Genomic DNA, 21,464 nt, shown 5'->3' with positions numbered 1-21,464 from the left:
TGTACTCACTGGAATGCACGCGAGAGAGACATAATCTACACCTGGAAAATCCTAGAAGGAATGGCCCCTAATCTGCACACAGAAATCACTCCCTACGAAAGTAAAACACTGGGCAGGCGGTGCAAAATACCCCCAATGAAAAGTAGGGGCGCCATTGGTATACTAAGAGAAAACACAATAAGTGTCCCGGGTCCAAAACTGTTCAACGGCCTCCCACCGGCCATAAGCGGAATTACCAGTAGACCTCTGGCTGCCTTCAAGAGAGAGCTGGACAGATATTTAAAGTCGGTGCCGTATCAGCCGGGCTGTGGTTCGTATGCTGGACTAGGTGCGGCCAGCAGTAACAGCCAGGTTGATCAGACTCTGATTCCACCGGGAGGCCTGGTCATGGACCGGGCAGCGGGGGACGTTGATCCCCGGAATACCCTCCAGGTCACCTTAGTAGGTCAGTAAAAGTTCTCCGCACATTCTCCCGATCAGTAATTTCAACAACCATAAATTGGGCTGTTAGTGTGCAGCAATATTACAGTCTCTCCACCAGAAGATTGGTGAGTCATGAGACAAGCTTATCATCACTCATGAGTCTTATCGTACACAGTTTCCTGTTAAGATAAAAGAGCAGGTGTGTTGATAAGTTGACAGTAAGCCTCTGTGAGCCCAGTCCGACAATAAGATGAAGACGGTACCTTGTGAGCCCAGTTCAATGGAACTTGTTCCTTTTACCTCCGATTTCCTGGATTACGTAATTTATAATTTTATATTTTGCCATCCAATGATGACAGATTAGAGACCAGTTGTGCAGTTATTGACGTGGATGTCGAAAATAATATATGTGGTGCATGCTGTAAGCTCAGGCTGGGTAGTATTAGTTAATGTGAGTTATGATAATGTCACTACTAGGTGTAGTGAACTTGATCACGTTGAAGTTTAGTTATGGTGGGCGTTAGTTGATCTGGGTTTGCCAGATTATGAGGGGATAATAACACCATTGTTTTCGGCTTCCCGATGTGACACTCGCTACAGTTTCTATCAAAGAAGGTTCATTAACCCTTGACGACAAAGAAATGAACGGAATGCTCATTTCTTAATAGTAAGAATTAATATTCTGCATTCCTGTCGATTCTGTGATAATGTAAAACCCAGGTAGTATTTTGATTGACTTCTTCCTTCGCTAAAAATTATGTATCTAATATTAACACAAATCTCATACACACTTTGGAAAAAATATACAGAATGCCCGTGAACGCAGTAGCTAGGATTGATTCCCGGATGTGGTATTTATAAAGATATGTGAAATATTACTAACATGAGCATTTGGTGTTTTTTTGAGGAGCTTGAATTAAGGTGAAATCCCAGAGGCATTAAAAAGTAGAGATATTCATTGACGTGTCGGTATGCTGAAGAAGGCAGACAAGATCAAGATCAAGAGAGAATAAGTAAGACTCTTGTGGGGTGAGTGGGAAAGTGGGGATAGTGGAAGAACAGGTTGGTGAGAGGAAGGTTATGAGTGGAAGGGAATAGTATCAGGGCTTAACCCAGTAGCTAAGAAGAAGGCAGACACATGTTGTCTTGTGAGAAGTAGTGTGGGCGTGGACGGTGATGAAGCAGCGTAACCAATGAACAATGGTGGGGGTGATGGACAGTCCTCAGAGCTCCGTGACCGCCCACGCGTAATGTTCCCGTTTATTACTGCCCTGCGGGGTGCTGCCGTGCTGGCATCACCCCAGGCCGCCGCCACCCCTGGCGTTTATGCTCTGTCCCTCCGCTGTGTAAAGATTACTACACATGCCAGAGAATTTTAACACCTTTCCACAACTTAATTGTGTTTTCCAGACATTACACCGGGCGAGCAGTCCGGGTAATGCCTGGAAGAAATTATCAGGAGACCTTGCTTCTCCACTGTTATTATTCAGCCCGGGTGCATTGTTGGGTATTGTGGCGTTTGCGATGTGACGGGCTTGTAATGTGGCCTGTGGCCTTCTTCTGGGGCGTGGGCTTCCCTTAGTACCCTTGTCTTCATGCTCGTGGGCGTGTTGCTATAAAAGAATAAAGGGTGTTACCCTGTCGTGTCCTCGGTGTTACTAAAACAGGCCTTTGTATGTTAAAGTTTCAGAAAAGTGTGAAGGCCATTATATGTATATTCTTAGTACATGCACACGAAATGTAAGTGGCGTTAAACATTTAATATAATGTTAGCGAGGCTGCGGGGCGAGTGTTGCATGCGGGTGTGTACAGTATTGTTCTGCCTCTACATGCTAGTCCACCACCTGCAGAAATGTCCTAGTGTTGTGGCGTGCGGGAGCCGCACCCATTGTCTGCCCTGGTTTGTCTGGTCCCTCCTCCCTACCCCAGACCCTCTTGTCTGCCCACAACCCTCTTGAAGGGGTTTTACCCTTGCCTTGTCTCATGGACTTTAACTGATAAGAATGTTCCTTTGTGTTTTTCACAATCCCCGCAGTGTTGCTCTTGCCCTAGTTTATTTTTGTCGTGGTGTTTCCAGAATTCACGGTGTCATGTTTTCGGCTCTCGGGATGTATCTTACCAGACGCCTTTGGTAGATGTATTTAATGTAGATGTAGATGCTTGTGTACTCACTCGAGAAGTTGTACTTGTGGGGGTCGAGTCTTTCCTCATGACTTTACCTCTTAAACTTTGTTGACCAGCGTTGCTGGTATCTGCTCACAGAAATTACTTACTACGAAAGAAAGCAGGGGTGCCAATGAGTACACTGAGGGACCAAGACTTCATCGCTTTCTCTTCATACATAGGGGGAAATTGCCAAAACCCTTGGCTGTTCATTAAGTTATTTCTTGATCATCCGAGCTATGATTCATAGATTGCGTACGACTAGCACCAACAGTCTGGTTGATCAGTTCATTCACCGGGAGGCCTGGCCTGGGACCAGGTCGTGGGGACATTGACCCCCGGAACAGTCTCCAAGTAGATCACTTTTAATTGCAGTTCATTCCACTTCTGCTGCCCTGAGAAGAATAGGTAGCCTGTAGGTTAATGATAGAACGCTCGGCTCATAAGCGAAGGGACCATGGTGAGATTCTTAGGCAAGTCCTCTTACACATTCTGCCCATGGTCACCTAACAGTGATGATGTGGGTCGCATTTTGGAGAAGAGGGATACCTGGAGGCTACCTGGAGGGCATTCCGGGGATCAACGCCCCCGCGGCCCGGTCCACGACCAGGCCTCCCGGTGGATCAAGGCCTGATCAACGAGGCTGTTACTGCTGGCCGCACGCAATCCAACGTACGAACCACAGCCCGGCTGATTCGGCACCGTCTTTAGATATCTGTCCAGCTCCCTCTTGAAGACAACCAGGGGTCTTCCCGTAATGCCCTTTATTGCTGGTGGGAGACTGTTGAACAGTCTTGGGCCCTTGACACTTATTGCTTTTTCTCTTAGTGTACCAGTGACGCCCCTACTTTTTACTGGGGGTATGTTGCATCGCCTGCCAAGTCTTTTGCTTTCGTATGTAGTGATTGCTGTGTGCACATTAAGGACCAGTCCCTCCAGAATCTTCCAGGTGTAGATTGATACATCTCTCTCGCCTGCGCTCTAGTGAGTACAAGTCAAGTGCTTCCAGGCGCTCCTAGTAGTTAAGGTGTTTAATGGAACTTATACGTTCAGTAAAGGGTCTCTGTTCATTCTCTAGTTCTGCAGTTTCACCTACCTTGAATGGGGATGTTAATGTACAGCAGTATTCCAGCCTAGAGAGAACAAATGATTTAAAAAGGATCATCATTGGCTTAGCATCTCTTTTCTTGAATGTTCTCATTATCCATCCCATCAGTTTCCTCGCAGATGGATGGTAGCAGATGGATCATAGCATACCTCTTCAAAGTAACTGTGTCATAACAAATAAAACTTTAAAGTTATACAAAGAATATGCAAATAAATGAATAGAACAAAATAATGGTAAATTTAAAATAATAATTTACTTTATAATTCTTGGTATTGCTGAACACTAACTGGCCCATTTAAAGAAGAGAAAATTGTAACTTGTGGAGCATATACAGAGAACTTTTACCGGGTGTCACTTCAACCTTCTAAAACACTGGGAACGCCTGAAATTCTTCAAATTTACACATGGAAAATGCTGGAAAGACTGGTTCCAAATTTTCAAAGTACACTACCCTGCGAGAAGCGCGGTAGACGGTGTAAAATACACAGAGTAATAACTCAATAAGTGTTAAATGTCTGTAAATTTTCAACGCTCTCTCTTCAAATATAAGGCGCATTTCCAACAGCCTAGCTTTGGTGGCCATATTGGGCTGCAAGGTTTGAGCAGCAACCAACAACCAACCTGTCAGACCAGATCATCCAGGCCTAGGCTGCGGGTACGATAATTCCAGTAAACATCAATATGCTGGCACAGGGTAGACCTTGTCAATTTATTTGTGATTTCTCTTGATCTTCTTTACCTCTTTAAGTTTGTGTTTCGCTTAACTCTAGTGTAGATCTCCCCCTCGACGAGTGGTAGTGGAGGGTCGACCTTGAGGTGGTTCTCCTGTGGAGACAGGAGCCAGGGGCGTGGTGTGTGGCTGCCTCATTAAGTATTCATAGGCTTCTTCCCCGCAGTAATTGGTGACTTGTGGCAGCATTCAGACCTGGGCCAGCCTTGGGCTGCTCTTGTGGTTAGGCACCAGACCAGCACAAGAACCTGCACTACACCAGCACAAGAACCTACACTACACCAGCACAAGAACCTACACCACACCAGCACGAGACCTACACCACACCAGCACAAGAACCTACACTACACCAGAACCTATACCACACCAGCACAAGAACCTACACTACAACACAAGAACCTACACTACACCAGCACAAGAACCTACACTACAACACAAGAACCTACACCACACCAGCACAAGAACCTACACTACACCAACAAGAACCTACACTACACCACAAGATCCTACCCCACACCAGCACAAGAACCTGCACCAAACCAGCACAAGAACCTACACCACACCAACACAAGAACCTACACTACACCAGCATAAGAACCTACACTACAGCATAAGAACCTACACTACAGCACAAGAACCTACACTACACCAGCACAAGAACATACACTACAACACAAGAACCTACACCACACCACACCGATGTTCTGGATTCTCCTGTACCACTTGGTTGGAGCACCACAAGTAGGATGAAAAAGGCTAGGAGTAGTCGGACTATATTACTTGGTCCAATAGACAAGTATTTTGCTCCTTTAGCTGGCGTTTACCCTGGAGAACCGGGTCAGCGGCAGAGCTGATAACAAAAAATATGCTTGTTACCAAAAGTTAAATGAGTAACATTTAAGAAAGACAAAAGGGTGGTATACAAGGTCCCACTCATTACTAGTAACCAGGAAAATAAAAGAACAACGAACAGAAATACTTCTGGTAGATCATCTTATCTGATCAGGAGAAGAGAGGAGGTGAAGTAACTCTCCAAACTTCAACCCACACCAGGTAAGGTTAATACTACCAGGAGTAGAAATTAAAGTGCATCAGACACCATGAACTGGAGTTACCCCTCAGCCCGCTAGATGGAAGTGAGGGCAGTAACTCTCTAATAGTTCCTGGCTGTCTGAACAGCCCTAACACCCAATTATTACCTACTTTTCCCTCACACCTACCAAACGCGTCCACCAACCTCTGCAACTTCTCTTCAGAACCTCCCAAAAGCACAGTGTCATCCGCAAAGAGCAACGGTGACAACTCCTACTTTGTGTTAGATTCCCTATCTTTTAACTCCACACCTCTTGCCAACACCCGAGCATTTACTTCTCTTAAACCTCATCTATAAATATATTGAACAGCCATGGTGACATCGCACATAATTGTTTAAGGCCTACTTTTACTGGGAAATAATCTCTCTCTCCCCTATCTACTCGAACTTGAGCCTCACTATCCTCGTAAAAACTCTTCACTGCTTTCAGTAACCTACTTCCTATTCCATAGATTTGCAACATCTGCCACATTCCTCCCCTATCCACTCTGTCATACGCCTTTTCTAAATCCATAAATACCACAAAAACCTCTTTACCCTTATCTCAATACTGTTCACCTATATGTTTCACTGTAAACACTTGGTCTACACACCCCTACCTTTCCTAAAGCTTCCTTGTTCATCTGCTATCCTACTCTCCGTCGTACTCTTAATTCTTTCAGTAATAACTCTACCATATACTTTACCATGTTTACTCAACAGACTTATTCCTCTATAATTTTTGCACTTTCTTTTGTCCCCTTTGCCTTTATACAATGGAACTATGCATGCAATGTATTCCAGATTTCTGACATAACCCTAACTCCACTAGATTTTGAGAAAGCCATCGACGACATGCCCATGCACTCAGCCCCAGGCCCAGACTGGTGGAACTGTGTTCATTAAGAACTGGTAGAAACCCCTCTCACGGGCTCTAAGTATGCTAAGGAGAAGGAGCATAGACACCGGTGAGATTCCCACTTCATAAAGGTGCCAGTAAAGCAGTAGCTAAGAATTATACACCAATAGCTTTAACGTCCTTCATCATAAAAATCGTTGAAAGAGTTCTAAGAAGCAAGAAAGGAAACCACTTGGAAACCCAAAATTGCACAATCCAGGGCAACATGGTTTCAGAGCAGTTCGCTCCTGCCTCTCGCAACTATTGGATCACTATAATATGGTCTTGGATGTTCTGGAAAACAAACAGAATGCAGATGTAGTATACACAGATTTTGCAAAATCCTTTGACAAGTGCGATCATGGTATAATAGTATACAAAACCCGTGCTGAAGGGATAACTGGCAAAGTAGGCAGATGGATCTTCAACTTTTTAACCAATCGAACACAGAGTAGTGGTAAACAGAGTTAAATCGGAAGTTACCATAGTGAAAAGCTCTGTTCCACAAGGCACAGTACTCGCACCTATCCTATTCTTCTTTCTCATATCAGATATAGATGTAAACCATAGCACTGTATCATCCTTTGTAGATGATACTAGGATCTGCATGAGAGTGTCATCCATTGGGACACGGCAAATTTTCAAGATATAAACCAACTTTTTCAATGGGCAACGGAGAACAATGTGATGTTCAGTGAAGACAAATTCCAACTACTCCGTTATGGAAAACTGGAAGAAATAATAACTAGGACCGAGTGTACTACAAACTCGAATCACACACTAGAGCGGAAAAGTAATTTGAAGGACCTGGGTGTGGTAATGCCCGAAGACCTCACCTTCAAGGACCACAACAATGCCACTATCACATCTGCGAGGAAGCTGATAGGATGGATAATGACAACATTCAAGACAAGAGATGCTAAGCCAACGATGGTCCTTTTTAAATCACTTGTTCTCTTTAGGCTGGAATATTGCTGTACATTAACATCCCCATTCAAGGCAGGTGAAATTGCAGATCTAGAGAATATACTGAGAACCTTAACTGCACGTATAAGTTCCATCATACACCTTAACTATTGGGAGCGCCTGGAAGCACTTAACTTTTACTCACTGGAGCGCAGGCGAGAGAGAGGTATCATAATCTACACCTGGAAGATTCTGAAGGGACTGGTTCCTAATCTGCACACAGAAATCACTCAATACGAAAGCAAAAGACCTGGCAGGCGATGCAACATAAGCCCAGTGAAAAGTAGGGGCACCACTGGTACACTAAGAGAAAACACAATAAGTGTCCGGGGCCCAGGACTGTTCAGCAGCCTCCCACCAGCCATAAGAGGCATTACCAGTAAACCCCTGGTTGTCTTCAAGAGAGAGCTGGACAGATACCTAAAGTCGGTGCCGGATCAGCCGGGCTGTGGTTCGTATGTTGGACTACGTGCGGCCAGCAATAACAGCCTCGTTGATCAAGCCCTGATCCACCGGGAGGCCTGGTCGTGGACCGGGCCGCGGGGGCGTTGATCCCCGGGATGCCCTCCAGGTAGAGTCCAGGTATGCTCTTTGCCAATCCCTAGGTACCTTACCCTCTTCCGTACATTTATTAAATAAAAGCACCAGCCACTCCAAAACTATATCCCGACCTGTTTTTAACATTTCTATCTATCCCATCAATCCCAGCTGCCTTACCTCCTTTCAGTCTACCCACTACCTCTCGAACTTCCTCTGCACTCACAACTGGCTGTTCCTCACGCCTACAAAATGTTATTCTTCCTTGCTCTGTACACGAAATCACAGCTTTCCTATCTTCATTAACGTTTAACAATTCCTCAAAATATTACCTCCATCTTCTCATTACCTCTTAACTCTCCATTTAATAACTCTCCTCTCCTATTGTTAACTATCAAATACTTTCGTTCTCTAGGCTTCCTCAACTTATTAATCTCACACCAAAACTTTTTCTAATTTTCAACAAAATTTGTTGATAACATCTCACTCACTTGTTCATTTGCTCTCGCGATATATATATATATATATATATATATATATATATATATATATATATATATATATATATATATATATATATATATATATATATATATATAATGTCGTGCCGAATATGTAAAACTGGTCAATTAGCAAGAACTCATTTAAAATTAAGTCCTTTCTGAAATTTTCTCTTATACGTTTAAAGATAGATTTTTTTCATTAATGTTGATGTAAATATTTTTAATTTTGCACCAAAAGAATCTTAGAAAACTTACCTAACCTTATTATAACAAGAGTAATTTATTTTAGCCTAACCCAACTAAATATATTTTAAATACGTTTACAATAATTTAGTACTAAACAAACACAATCAAATATATTTTTTTCCTTAGGTTCAGAATGATTTTGGCGAAATTATTACATACACAAATTTTCACTTGTCCTATATGGCAAGATGAGCGTTGCTATTTAAGCCAAGATCGCAAATTCTGCCTATTCGGCACGACATATATATATATATATAGCGCTAGCCTTCGAGCCTTGAAACGTGAAAAAGTGTTTCTCTGCCCTGCTCGAGTTTCAGTTCTCACAGTGCTCTTGGTTGGGAAGTGGTTTGGGCAGCGCCCGAGCCACACTAAGTGGCTGCACTCGCATTCTGGCACACAGACTTGATAAGGATACAATTTATGTTTGCTGCATGCGAAAGGAAAACGTGCTTTCAATGTTTTTGATCATGTTAATGATTTATTAAGTGATAAAGTGTGGCGGAAGAGATGGCGGAGCGCTGTGGGTGAAAAAATATCCAAAAAGATATCTGATAACATCGTTGGCACATCAGCCACATGCGCAGTATATAAACACAGAGAAGTGGTCATCACCGTTTATAAACATTAAGAGTAAAGTATCATTTATATTAATGTTTACCGATATTGCGGACTTAATGACCTTCTTTTAGTCACTAGGAATTACACCTATGCACGAGAGAAAGCTTTAATTCGTCAGGTGTGTGGAATGTTCTTGAGTTATTTCTAGGCGCCAGGAGTCTACATACGCTCATGGCTCCGCCTCCGATAATACTTCGGACGGACGCATTAATTGTTTTTTTTGTACACAAAATGCGATCATTTCTTATTAATCCCGGTTTTATTTATACCGATGTGTCTTTTTAAATACACTGTCATGTGTTTGGCGTAACTTAATTATGTCTTCTCTTCGTCTGGCCTATCTTCTGGTTTTGCAGTCCTTTTCTCTCATTCGCAACTTATTAATGGTCGGGGACGGACCGAAACGTCATGTAAGGTTTCCTCTTCGATTTATGGTTTAATTGTGAATATTCTTGAAACGGTGAATGAAATTTGCTTTACCACTTCCTCTTTCGGTTTATTTCTACTTCCGTACCACCCTTGTCTTCGACCCTTGTAGGAAGTTCTCTCATGGTTACGCATGTCTACTACGCTCACATTTTTCGTGAACAGATAATCCTTTGATTTCTGGATGTTATACAGATGATGGGGTGCTAGCAGGCATCCTCTTCGCCTCCTTCATTTCCTCAACATTCTTCCCTGACCATAATCTTTTCTTTAGTGCAACCTCATGTTAGGTTGCTGGGAGGGGACAAATATATACTCTTAGAGTTATGCAATGATTTATTACACACTTAAGGGAATGAGTATGCAAGCTATACTGAGGAAAGGTGCACTTATTAAAGAAACATTTTGCACACCAGGGGTTTTATCAATTCAGTTCACTTACAAATATTCGACTACAGTCCTTGTTCAAGCCTCCACCTAATTTGTTGGTTTGCTCATGTCCAAGGCTCGGTCTACTCTTTTTATGTAGTCATCTCCAGTGCCACATAATGAAGGAACAAGGAACTCTTGTTTTAGGCTCCCCTACATTCCAAACTCAAGTGGACATGCTGGCGCCCAGCAGGACAGGGGTTCCTCTGATCCCTTCCCTCTAGTCCACCCCGACATCTCATTCCTTAATGTGTTTACCTTTTTTTACCTATTTCTTTAAAAAAGTGGGTGCGTTTTACTAGGTGTCTTTGTGGGGGGTAATCATACCGTGACCCAACTGTTTAACTGTTATCATTCAGCTTGAGTGAGAGCAGGCCTCCAAGGCCCAATCATACGGTGTATGATGTTTGCAAGTTGCTTAGTAAACTTATTTATCTACGTTCATGTTATTATAGTGGACGATGGAGCTACTCAGGCTTCTAACATTGTTTCATTATTTACATCTCTCCTAATATTACCTAGACAATAATCAACATTGTTAATGTAAAATCTTGTTTGTGTACGATGAGATACATTTCTGCTTGTATATATAGCGAGAGATATACCTCTCAGTATACTGTGAGAACCTCTCTTGGTATATAGAGTGAGAGCCAGCCAGCCACTCCTCCCTCTCTGTGTATATACCGTAAGAATTAGTTAGGTTAATAGCTTTATTTTGCATCTCATACTCATGGTGCAGGCAGGAGAGAACCTTCCTCGTCAGAGGTATAGATGTCGCTGTACTGTATCAGCTTGACAAAGTTCCGTATCAGCTTGACAAAGTTTCGTATCAGCTTGACAAAGTTTCGTATCAGCTTGACAAAGTTCCTGGAAAGTGAAACGTTGCCCAGTACTTACCCAGTGGTGACGTGTACTTAGCTCTGTGAAGACCTGTTTGTGTGCTCTTGAGTGCTGACCTATACTTAACTCTGTGAAGAAGTGTCTTGTTTGCTCCCGTGGACTGAACCAAGATGCCCTCCATCGAGCAACTTTACCAGCAACTTAAGGAAGAATTGAGGGCAGCGAAGATGGAGATACGGCGATTGACCGAGGAAAACAAGAGGATTCGTAGTAGTCCTCCTGTTTCGAGTCCTCAGGTCAAGAAGGGATCGTGGTCAGTGGTTGGACAGCAGGGGACGACGAAGTTGACGATCAAGAAGACGAATGGAAAGCCAGAAACGATGAAGAAGAAAGAGACTGCTGTGGAAACTCCCGTGGAAACCTCCAACGCATTCTCGGTGCTACCCGACGAATGTGAGTCTACTACTGGGATCGTCACGACGAACGACAACAAGGAAGGTAAGAATATTGTTGTTGTTGGGGATAGCCAGGTTAGATACATGGATAGGGCATTCTGCTTGAAGGACAGGAGTAGGAGACAAAGGGTATGCTTTCCTGGGGCTGGGATGGAGGACATTGTTAGCCGGCTTGACAACATCATGAACGGTAATGGGATCAATCCTATTATTTGCCTCAGTGCTGGAGGCAATGATGTAGGCAAGCGTAGAAGTGAGGATTTAGTTAGAAAGTTCAGGACAGCTATAGACATGATTAGGAAGAAGGGGGGGCGCCCTGTTATATGTGGCATTTTGCCAAGAAGAGGTGTTGGTAATGAATGGTTGTCCAGAGCAATTGGTATTAATTGTTGGCTGGATAAACACTGTAAGGATAATGCAGTACCATTCATTGACAACTGGGACAACTTCTATGGCCGAAATGACATGTATGCCAGGGATGGGGTTCACTTATCCAGGGCAGGTGTGGGTTTTCTTGCTAACTCAGTTGAGGGGGTTGTTAGGACTTTAAACTAGGATTAGTTAGAGGTATGGGTTTAGAAATGATTAATAATGAGTATGGATATATTGACTTATGCTCTGATATTAAGAATCTTAATGGTAACTGTCATGGAGTAACTCTGGGTAATGATAATTTCAGAAATTGTGTAAAAACAAAGATGAATAGGAAAAATGTGCAGAAGAAAAAACATATGATGGTATTTTATGCTAACAGTCGAAGTGCAAGAAATAAAATTAATGAACTACGTTTGGTAGCATGTGCTGGGAACTTTGATATCATTGCATTAACTGAAACGTGGTATGATTTAAAGAGTCGGGATATGACTGCTGAGTGTAATATTCAGGGATTTAAGTTGTTCAATGTGGATAGATGTAATGGGAAGGGGGGAGGAGTTGCATTGTATGTTCGAGAAAATATTAATTGTTGCATAAAAACAGGTATAAAAATAGATGGAGCAGTAACAGAGTCTGTTTGGGTAGAGTTCGTGGAGGGTCAAGAAAAACTAATTCTAGGTGTAATATACCGACCTCCAGGCTTGGATCACGATAGAGGGAGACTTCTTTGGGACGAAATTGTTAGGGCTTCTGGACACAGTAACGTAGTCATAGTAGGGGACTTTAACTTTAGCCAAATTGACTGGAATTCTTTGACAGGTAATCTAGAGTCCAGTGACTTCATGGAAACAGTTCAGGACTGTTTTCTGAAACAGAGTGTAACTGAGCCTACTAGGGGTAATAATTTGCTAGACCTAGTCTTGTCAAATAAGGAAACACTCGTGAATAATCTGGAGATCACTGAAGAGCTTGGCGCAAGTGATCACAAATCCATCACCTTTAGCATTAATTGGAAATGCAAGAATAATGATAATACAGTAAAAATCCCTGATTTTCGTTCTGCCGATTATAATGGACTTAGGGAACATCTGTCTAATCTTGATTGGGGTTATCTAGCTAATGATTTTATTGGTGATAATCATACTTATGAATATGAAGGGATCTGCTTTTATGATTGTTTTCTTAATAATGTACACAGTGCCCAGAGTATATACATTCCCAAGAGAGAAATTAGGTCTAATAATAACGATCCCAAATGGGTTAACAGGAGGCTAAAGCATCTATTAGGGGAGAAAAGGGGAATTTATAGGCGCATCAGAAGAGGAGAGGTTAACCTTACTGACCAATATGTTCAGCTTAAAAGAGAAGTAAAAAAGGCGATTAGAAAGGCTAAACGTGACTATGAAATTAGAGTTGCTAATGAATCAAAGACTAATCCAAAGGGGTTCTTTCAAGTGTATAGGACGAAGGTGAAGGAAAAAGTAGGACCTCTGAAATCTGGGAATGGACAGCTGACGGATAATGAACTGGAAATGTGTTCCTTATTTAATGACTATTTTTTGTCAGTTTTTACACAGGAAGATGTAAATGAGATTCCAGTAATTAACAATTATTTGGTTCCTGATGAATTTAAGTTAACTAATATTACTGTCACGAGGGACATGGTTATTAAACAGATAGACAAACTGAAACAAAATAAGTCCCCGGGACCCGATGAGTTGTTTTCAAGGGTACTTAAGGAATGCAAGATGGAGCTTAGTCAGCCATTAACGAGTGTATTCAATGCGTCCATCCTTACCAGTGTTGTGCCAGAGTTGTGGAAGATGGCTAATGTGGTTCCTATATTCAAATCAGGGGATAAGTCCACTCCTTCAAATTACCGTCCAATAAGCCTGACATCTATAGTGGGCAAGTTATTAGAATCAATTATAGCTGACATTATCAGAAGTCACCTTGAAGAGCATAACTTGATAAATGAATCTCAGCATGGATTCACGAGAGGTCGTTCCTGCCTGACAAACTTACTGACGTTCTTCAATAGAACATTTGAGGCAATTGACAGTAATAAGGAATATGATATTGTTTATTTGGATTTTAGTAAAGCCTTCGACAGAGTACCTCACAAGAGACTCTTAAGAAAAGTGGCAGCTCATGGTATAGGAGGTAAAGTTCTAGCATGGATTGAGGCATGGCTTACCAATAGAAAGCAGAGAGTTACCATTAATGGAGTGAAATCTGAATGGGGATTAGTCACTAGTGGCGTTCCACAAGGATCAGTTTTAGGCCCTCTCTTGTTCATAATTTACATTAATGACCTTGATGAAGGGATTACTAGTGACATGAGTAAGTTTGCTGATGATACAAAGATAGGCCGTATAATTCACTCTGAGGAGGATATCAATGAACTCCAGGACGATTTGAACAAATTAATGTCTTGGTCTGAGAAATGGCAGATGAAGTTTAATGTGGATAAGTGTAAGGTACTAGCCCTTGGTAATGAAAATAACCCTCGAAGCTATAATCTAGGTGAAGTAGAGCTTGGTCATACGGAATGTGAAAGAGACTTGGGAGTCGTGGTGAGCAGAAATCTGAAGCCAAGACAGCAGTGCCTCAGTGTGCGCAACAAGGCCAACAGATTACTTGGATTTATCTCAAGAAGTATAAGTAACAGAAGTCCAAAAGTTATTTTACAGCTCTATACATCACTAGTGAGGCCTCATTTAGATTATGCTGCTCAGTTTTGGTCCCCTTACTACAGGATGGACATAGACTCATTAGAGAACATACAGAGAAGAATGACTAAAATGATTTACTGTGTAAGGAACCTCCCGTATGAAGATAGACTTAAAGCCTTAAATCTCCACTCTCTGGAGAGGCTTACCTAACACTCTGGAGAGGCGTAGAATGAGGGGAGATATCATTGAAGTGTATAAGTGGATGACGGGCATAAACAAGGGAGACATTAATAAAGTACTGAGGGTGTCGAACCAGGTAAGAACCAGGAATAATGGATTTAAGTTGGATAAATTTAGATTTAGAAAGGACATAGGTAAGTACTGGTTTTCTAACAGAGTTGTAGATGCGTGGAACAGTCTTCCCAGTGGGGTGATAGAGGCTAGGACCTTGGGTAGCTTTAAGAAGAGACTGGACAAATATATGAGTGGGAGGGGCTGGGTTTGATTGGTGTTGGGGGGTGCTGGAGTTGTTTCTTGAGTAGCTCTAGGTAGTTGTCGTTTTGATAAGGACCTGCCTCGTATGGGCCAGTAGGCCTTCTGCAGTGTTCCTACATTCTTATGTTCTTATACCTCAGCGTATATACAGGGAGATGCACCTCTGTGTGTGTATAGTGAGGCACACCTTACAGTGTATATACACTGTGAGACATTTCTCACTATAAATACAGTGAGGCACACCTTACAGTGTGAGACATTTCTCACTATAAATACAGTGAGGCACACCTTACAGTGTGAGACATTTCTCACTATAAATACAGTGAGGCACACCTTACAGTGTGAGACATTTCTCACTATAAATACAGTGAGAGAGCTCTTGTTCGTGTTGAATAGTTTAAACTGGTCAGTTAGCAAGAACTCATTTAAAATTAAGACCTTCCTAAAATTTTCTCTCATACATTTAAATATATATATTTTTTTCATTTATGTTAATGTAAAAATTAATAATTTTGTACCAAAAGAACCTTAGAAAACGTACCTAACCTTTTTATAACAAGCGCAATTTAATTTAGCCTAATCCAGCTAAATATATTTTAGATAAGTTTTACAATAATTTAATAAACAAACACAATGATTTTTTTCGTTAGGTTCAAAATGATTTTTGCGAAATTATTGCATACATAATTTTCGCTTGCCTTATTCGGCAAGAAGAGTGTTGCTGTTTACGCAAAAATCGCAAGTTTTACCTATTCGGCACGACATATACATATACACATTCATTTCTGTATATATACATTAATAAGATTCTTTGATTATTCAAGTATAATTATATTAAATAGCTTGATTTATGGCTTGATAGTATTGTTCAGTCCTCGTCCTAGAAACATTTACAGTAATTTAACCTGGCAGACAGATAGTGGGTGTGTTTGGTTGCCGGCCGTAAGAGTATTTGTTAATATTAATTTAATTAGTTTTCCCTATATTAGTGAACATTGTTATACTTGAGACCGGTTTCGTAAGTTTTTCTATAGAAACCTTAGCAACCCAGCCTGGGATCAGGTTTTTCAGATGCTTGGCTGTCCAAACAGGCTGTTGTTGGCGGCCCGCTGGCACATGTTGATGTTGATATTTTGTTATGCAAATATTGTTTGTGCCCCTATCTATATCTAAATGGACATATGTCATATTTAACACGTAGAATGTGAATGCTAATATTATTGTCTTTGTTTTTGTGTGTCAGTGTCACCAGCATTGTAGCTACAATGTTTGCGCCTTTGCTGCTACTAATCTCTTATTTTAATCTCTGCTAATATTGGTTTGTTTTGCTTACACGCAGCATTGGGGATATGGCGAGGTTTGTATTGCATGAACTTACTATCCTTATCTAGATATACGCTGTACTAACTAGTCTAATAAGGAAACACGATTATCTTTGTGTGTGAGTGGTGTTATGCTGCACGCTTATCTTCTATATTAAACAATGTTGGCAGATTTGTTGCTTTACATATTTTGTCAGTGTAAAATGTCAGTATTTTTTAATATATATATATATATATATATATATATATATATATATATATATATATATATATATATATATATATATGCAAATATCTCAAGCCAGGCGATACAGGATGCAAAACAACCTCGTACGGAGTAGAATGATAGCTCTAGGACTTTCGTGTTGCAATCAACACATCAACAGGAGCTTGCAGAGTTGCAGAAAAAAAAGGAGGATGTCTGAGCCAACACGACCCCAGAGGATGTATTCACTGGAGTGAGGGAGAGAGAGAGAGAGAGAGAGAGAGAGAGAGAGAGAGAGAGAAAGGGAATGGAACAGGAAATGCCCCCAGGCATATCAGTACCCATAGCCAGAAAGGTTTAATATTATAGCAATAGAAAAATTCCACAAATTGAGTTAAGTTGTGTGTAATTGATTGCAAGTTTAAATTTGAGGGGGAAATACTATGCATAAAGGTAGGGAATGGCTATGGGTAATCCGTTGCCCCCCCCCCCCCTCTTGAGCCATCTGTATATGGAATTTTTCGTGGCCAGACTGTTGAAAAATATCCTTTCATGTAGAGCAAAATGGTTCAGATATGTGAATGACATCTTGTGTCTTTGGCCAAATGATATGGCCCTTGATACCAAGACTTAGCGCTTTAATCCCGTCTATTAAATTCACCGTGGAGAAAGAGGTGGACTGTAAATTTCCATTCTTAGATGTGTTGATACACCGGGTTGATAGGAAGTTTAAGTTTGCAGTATATAGGAAGGCCACCAATGTTTGCTCTTACATTCACTACTGTTACAACCATAAGACGATAATTAAAAGGAGTTTATTTCTTAGTATGTTTCTGAGACTTTTCACCTTCTTTCTCACCTGCGTTCCAAGAAGTACAGTTCGTTTAACTTTAGGTGTTCCCAATGATTTAGATACTAAATTTATACAGTAAGAGAAGGTTATCTGTACATTCACCAGATGTACAATTTCGCCTCCCTTAAAGTGGCTGTTAATGGCTATTCGCTCCCTCTGATTCTCCTGGATTTTCTATGATGCATTTAGTTCGAATATAAGGTTTTCCATCGTCAGAAGTGTAAGACGTCTGGGGTAGGTGTGGTGCTGTGTTGATGTTACTTGCTCTTGTACACACTCTACACATCTAAATTCTTTGCCCCTTTTCATATCAGGACTCGCATCCACTTTCTTTTATTCTAACATTCACCGTTTTGTATTTTCACATTTTTTCCCTTTAGTTTTCTCACTTCATTTTATATCATCGATTCTTCTCTTATTTTCTTCCCTTTCCTCTTACCTCCTCCCCTGTGCTACTCATCTTTCACTTGATTTTATCACAACACTCAACGCACTCTCCTACAACATAGAACTACCATCATATTGCCATTCACTGCCCCCCCCCCCACAAACACACAAGCACTTCTCCTTCCCTCATAAGCATCACCACCCCAGTACTACCCTAACTCCTTCACACGCATCACCACTTTCGCTACTGCTATCAACCACGCCTTCATTACCTCTAGTACCTGCACCACCAGCCACTACTACCATCATCACCACAGCCGCTAAGACCACCTATCGATACCACCAAAACACACCACAACCAATACTCAGTGCAAACATTAACACTACCCACCACCTCCCACTCACGTCGCCGCCACCTAAGTTCTATTTACTGTACTTCCCCCACGCACGCATACGCGCACGCGAGCCTGTCTGGGCGTGCACTAAGGACTGCTAAATGTAGTAGTGATAGATAAAGAGTTCGGTGATCACAAGCACTTACTACGAGCAAACCTGTCGCAGATGTGCATGTCATGAATAATAATCTAAGTGTTTAGTTCAGATATACATGTGTTTGAACTAAATAACCTGAACACAGTAGTATAAGGACTGAACACTGGCACAGACCAATCCACATGTAAGTAGTCAAATAGAGACTGGGGAATGAGAAAAGTGCGTGGGAAAGGAATGATCAGGTGTGACCAGAGAAAAACTTGTAACTCCAATTCCTTGGATCAGGAGTTCTTCACTGGCATCACGGCACTTCTCTTGAAGGGTCACACGTCTGAAGACTATGCTAAACAAAGTGTGAGACTCAAATATTTAGTACTAGATAGCTTTTTAATTCGGCTTTTTTTTTTTTTTTTTTTTTTTGCTAAGAGGTGGAAACTTATAGCGATGTCGCCTGTGTATCCAGTCCCACAAGTTGATACATTATGCAGTAGTTGTTGAGTAATCTTGCAACACGTGTGTAGTCCCTGTTTTGATCTCTTGCCCACTATGACACTTTCTTATTACATGTAAAATTCTTTAGCTTTTAGACTGATAATTTTAGTATGTTGATGCACTCCTCCATGTTAATGGATCTGGTACGTGCCCAAGATTTGTTGTAAGAAGGAAGTGTCTTTCCATACATCATCCTTTACCAGTTTGATTAACTTGGGTGTTGTATTGACCAAGGCAGCTCCATTACTTACTCCACAGTGTATTTACCCCATCTCTAGTAAATATGTTTTATGTTTCGTTGTTTGTGCCTTACCCCCTACACTCCAACTCTATCACAAAAGCGCCAGTGTGCTTGTCACTCATCATACTGCCCTAGCACTTATCACGAAATACCTTAAGGGTACCTAGACACCACTTCGGGGGTCGCTGTCCTCGCGGTGCGGTCCTGCACCAGGGGCTTTTGGTTGATGGATCTATATACAAGCCACGCAGCCCACCGCAAGCACCACTACTCGGCTGATCAAGAACTAACTTGAGGAACTTACCAAGATCACTCTTAAAGATAGCTATGAGGTTTGCTCGTAATTCCATTATGTATGGAGGGAGGATGTTGAAAAGTCTTGGTTCCTATATACACATTAAGTTACATCTTGCACTCGTTGCACTCCTCCTTTTCATTGAGTGTATTTTGCGCCGTCTGACGACCCTCTTGGTCTTGTAGGGAGTCATTTCGGTGTGCAGATTTGGGACCAATACTTCCTCAATTTTCCAGGTGTACTTTACGATGCATCTTTCTCGCCTACTTTGGAGAGGAGCGAGGCTCTCTCCCCTCATGTGAGGTTCCTGTACACGGTGCCAGGTCAGCCAAGTGGTGAAGATGTACACGGTGCCAGGTCAGCCAAGTGGTGAAGATGTACACGGTGCCAGATCAGTCAAGTGGTGAAGATGTACACGGTGCCAGGTCAGCCAAGTGGTGAAGATGTACACGGTGCCAGGTCAGTCAAGTGGTGAAGATGCACACGGTGCCAAGTCAGCCAAGTGGTGAAGATGTACATGGTGCCAGGTCAGCCAAGTGGTGAAGATGTACACGGTGCCAGGTCAGCCAAGTGGTGAAGATGTACACGGTGCCAGGTCAGTCAAGTGAAGATGTACACGGTGCCAGGTCAGCCAAGTGGTGAAGACATTGGGTGACTTCTGACCATCAAGTAGAAGCAATCAGTATTATTAAGGATTTACCAGGGCTAAATAGCCATTAGAACTAACTGCTACGGCACTTTCTGTAGGGAATTGTTCGGTTTCGTCTTGAAACTGTTTACCTTTATTCCAACAGTATTTCTTACATTTGCTTGTTGACTAAGGATGTGTCCACCGTGTTCGCGAAGTGGGCATATGATCCACCTGCTTTTCATTTGTTTTATTCTGCATTTACTTTTTTACCCACTATATCAGCCACCCTTCCCACGTTATCTCCCGTTCATCCCTACATCATTCTATCATCTATCACTTCCCTCCCTTTCCATCTCTCGCTTATGATAATTCTGCAGTGAAGGCTAATCGGTGTGGACCATTGTCTTCCCTTACAGCGCTACACGTGCATTACGGTGTGCAACAACTACAACGACGACTCCAGCTGCTCACCCGTAGTAAGTGTGTATGTGTGGGGGTGCAGGTGTGTGTGCGTAGGTAAAGGTGGCCGGCCGGCCGTCCTGGCCAGCCCCACCCCAGATCATGCTTAAGTTGCCGCCTCAGCAGTCTCCAATATTCGGCTTTCTTTCCAGCTATATAATATTTATATAGTTTATTTCACATTCATTTTATTTGTTAGTTTTCACATTTCTCCGCAGCGCCATTTTGGAATTTTGATTTGTATTATTTTTTTTGTTTTGGCTTGAACGTTGATGTTTATTAACGCTGTAGTAAGAGTTTTTAACTGTTATAGTTTTATAATATTCAACTTTATATTAATTAATTTCTGCCGATTATATTTTATGCTTCAGGGTAGTAGTTGTGTCGCAGGCGATTCAGAGTAATAGTCAGCATGTTACAGAAAGATTGCGCATGTTACTGTAAGCTTGCGATGTGTTAGTATTAATTTACGCACATGTTATTTATAAGCTTACGCATGTGTTAGTATAAGGGAACAACGCATATGTTACTGTATGCTTTTGTACGTGTTACTATAAACTTACGCACGTTCTAATGTAAGCTTACACACTACCGTGCGACAAGTTTACGAGCATGTAGTTTATACAGCAGTCAGTCGTCTTCATGAATCATATAGCTTGCAGATGTGTCACAAGTTTACCCCGGTAGTAATGGAAGCTGATGATGCATAGTTTAATACATTACAGTTTTCTAAACTATAATGACGTCGTTTCTGAGTTGTATCTTGAGGTTCCATCATTTGTTTTTGCTTTTGATTATGTAGCTTATGACTATGCAGAGAATCAAGGACTTGAGCAATTATCTAGACTACCTCTAGAAAGTGTAGCGGTGTGATCACTATAGGTGAAGTGGTCTTGGTAGTGCTCAGTGAACCTACATTACAGTGCTGTATGTCATTTGAGTGGATGCACTACGATCTGAGTGCAGCAGTCGCTGCTGCCGTGGTCCACCGTTGTACAACGCCGTAGACTACCCCCACCTTCACCTATCTCTAGACACATTGTTTCCTCCGCCTTTTTATAATAATCATCAGATTTTAGGACTTTTAATATTTGTCGTAATCTGGATTGTGGTCGCAAAGGCAACTTT

At 41.8% G+C, this 21,464-nt stretch overlaps 1 protein-coding gene across 49 annotated transcripts in view; it reads left to right on the top strand.

The window, feature by feature from the left end:
• Positions 1-21,464, top strand: part of shot (dystonin-like protein short stop) — a 956,738-nt gene that overhangs the window by 600,819 nt on the left and 334,455 nt on the right. For 44 of the 49 annotated variants that reach the window (XR_011392260.1, XM_070087187.1, XM_070087180.1 and 41 more), the window contains exons 3-4: positions 16,299-16,316; positions 20,294-20,353. The exons of 4 other annotated variants lie outside the window; for them this stretch is intronic. Coding sequence is in view for 44 of the 45 variants with exons in the window: in XM_070087187.1 (XP_069943288.1) it covers positions 16,299-16,316; positions 20,294-20,353 (78 nt within the window). In the remaining variant the exon portion in view is untranslated. The remainder of the gene's footprint in view (positions 1-16,298; positions 16,317-20,293; positions 20,354-21,464) is intronic. One more of the 49 variants, XM_070087186.1, reaches the window with a different exon arrangement.

The sequence above is a fragment of the Cherax quadricarinatus genome, chromosome 21, assembly GCF_038502225.1.
Source record: "Cherax quadricarinatus isolate ZL_2023a chromosome 21, ASM3850222v1, whole genome shotgun sequence".
In the NCBI taxonomy this organism is placed as follows: Eukaryota; Metazoa; Arthropoda; class Malacostraca; order Decapoda; family Parastacidae; genus Cherax; species Cherax quadricarinatus.
This window is presented reverse-complemented; position numbering and strand designations above follow the sequence as displayed.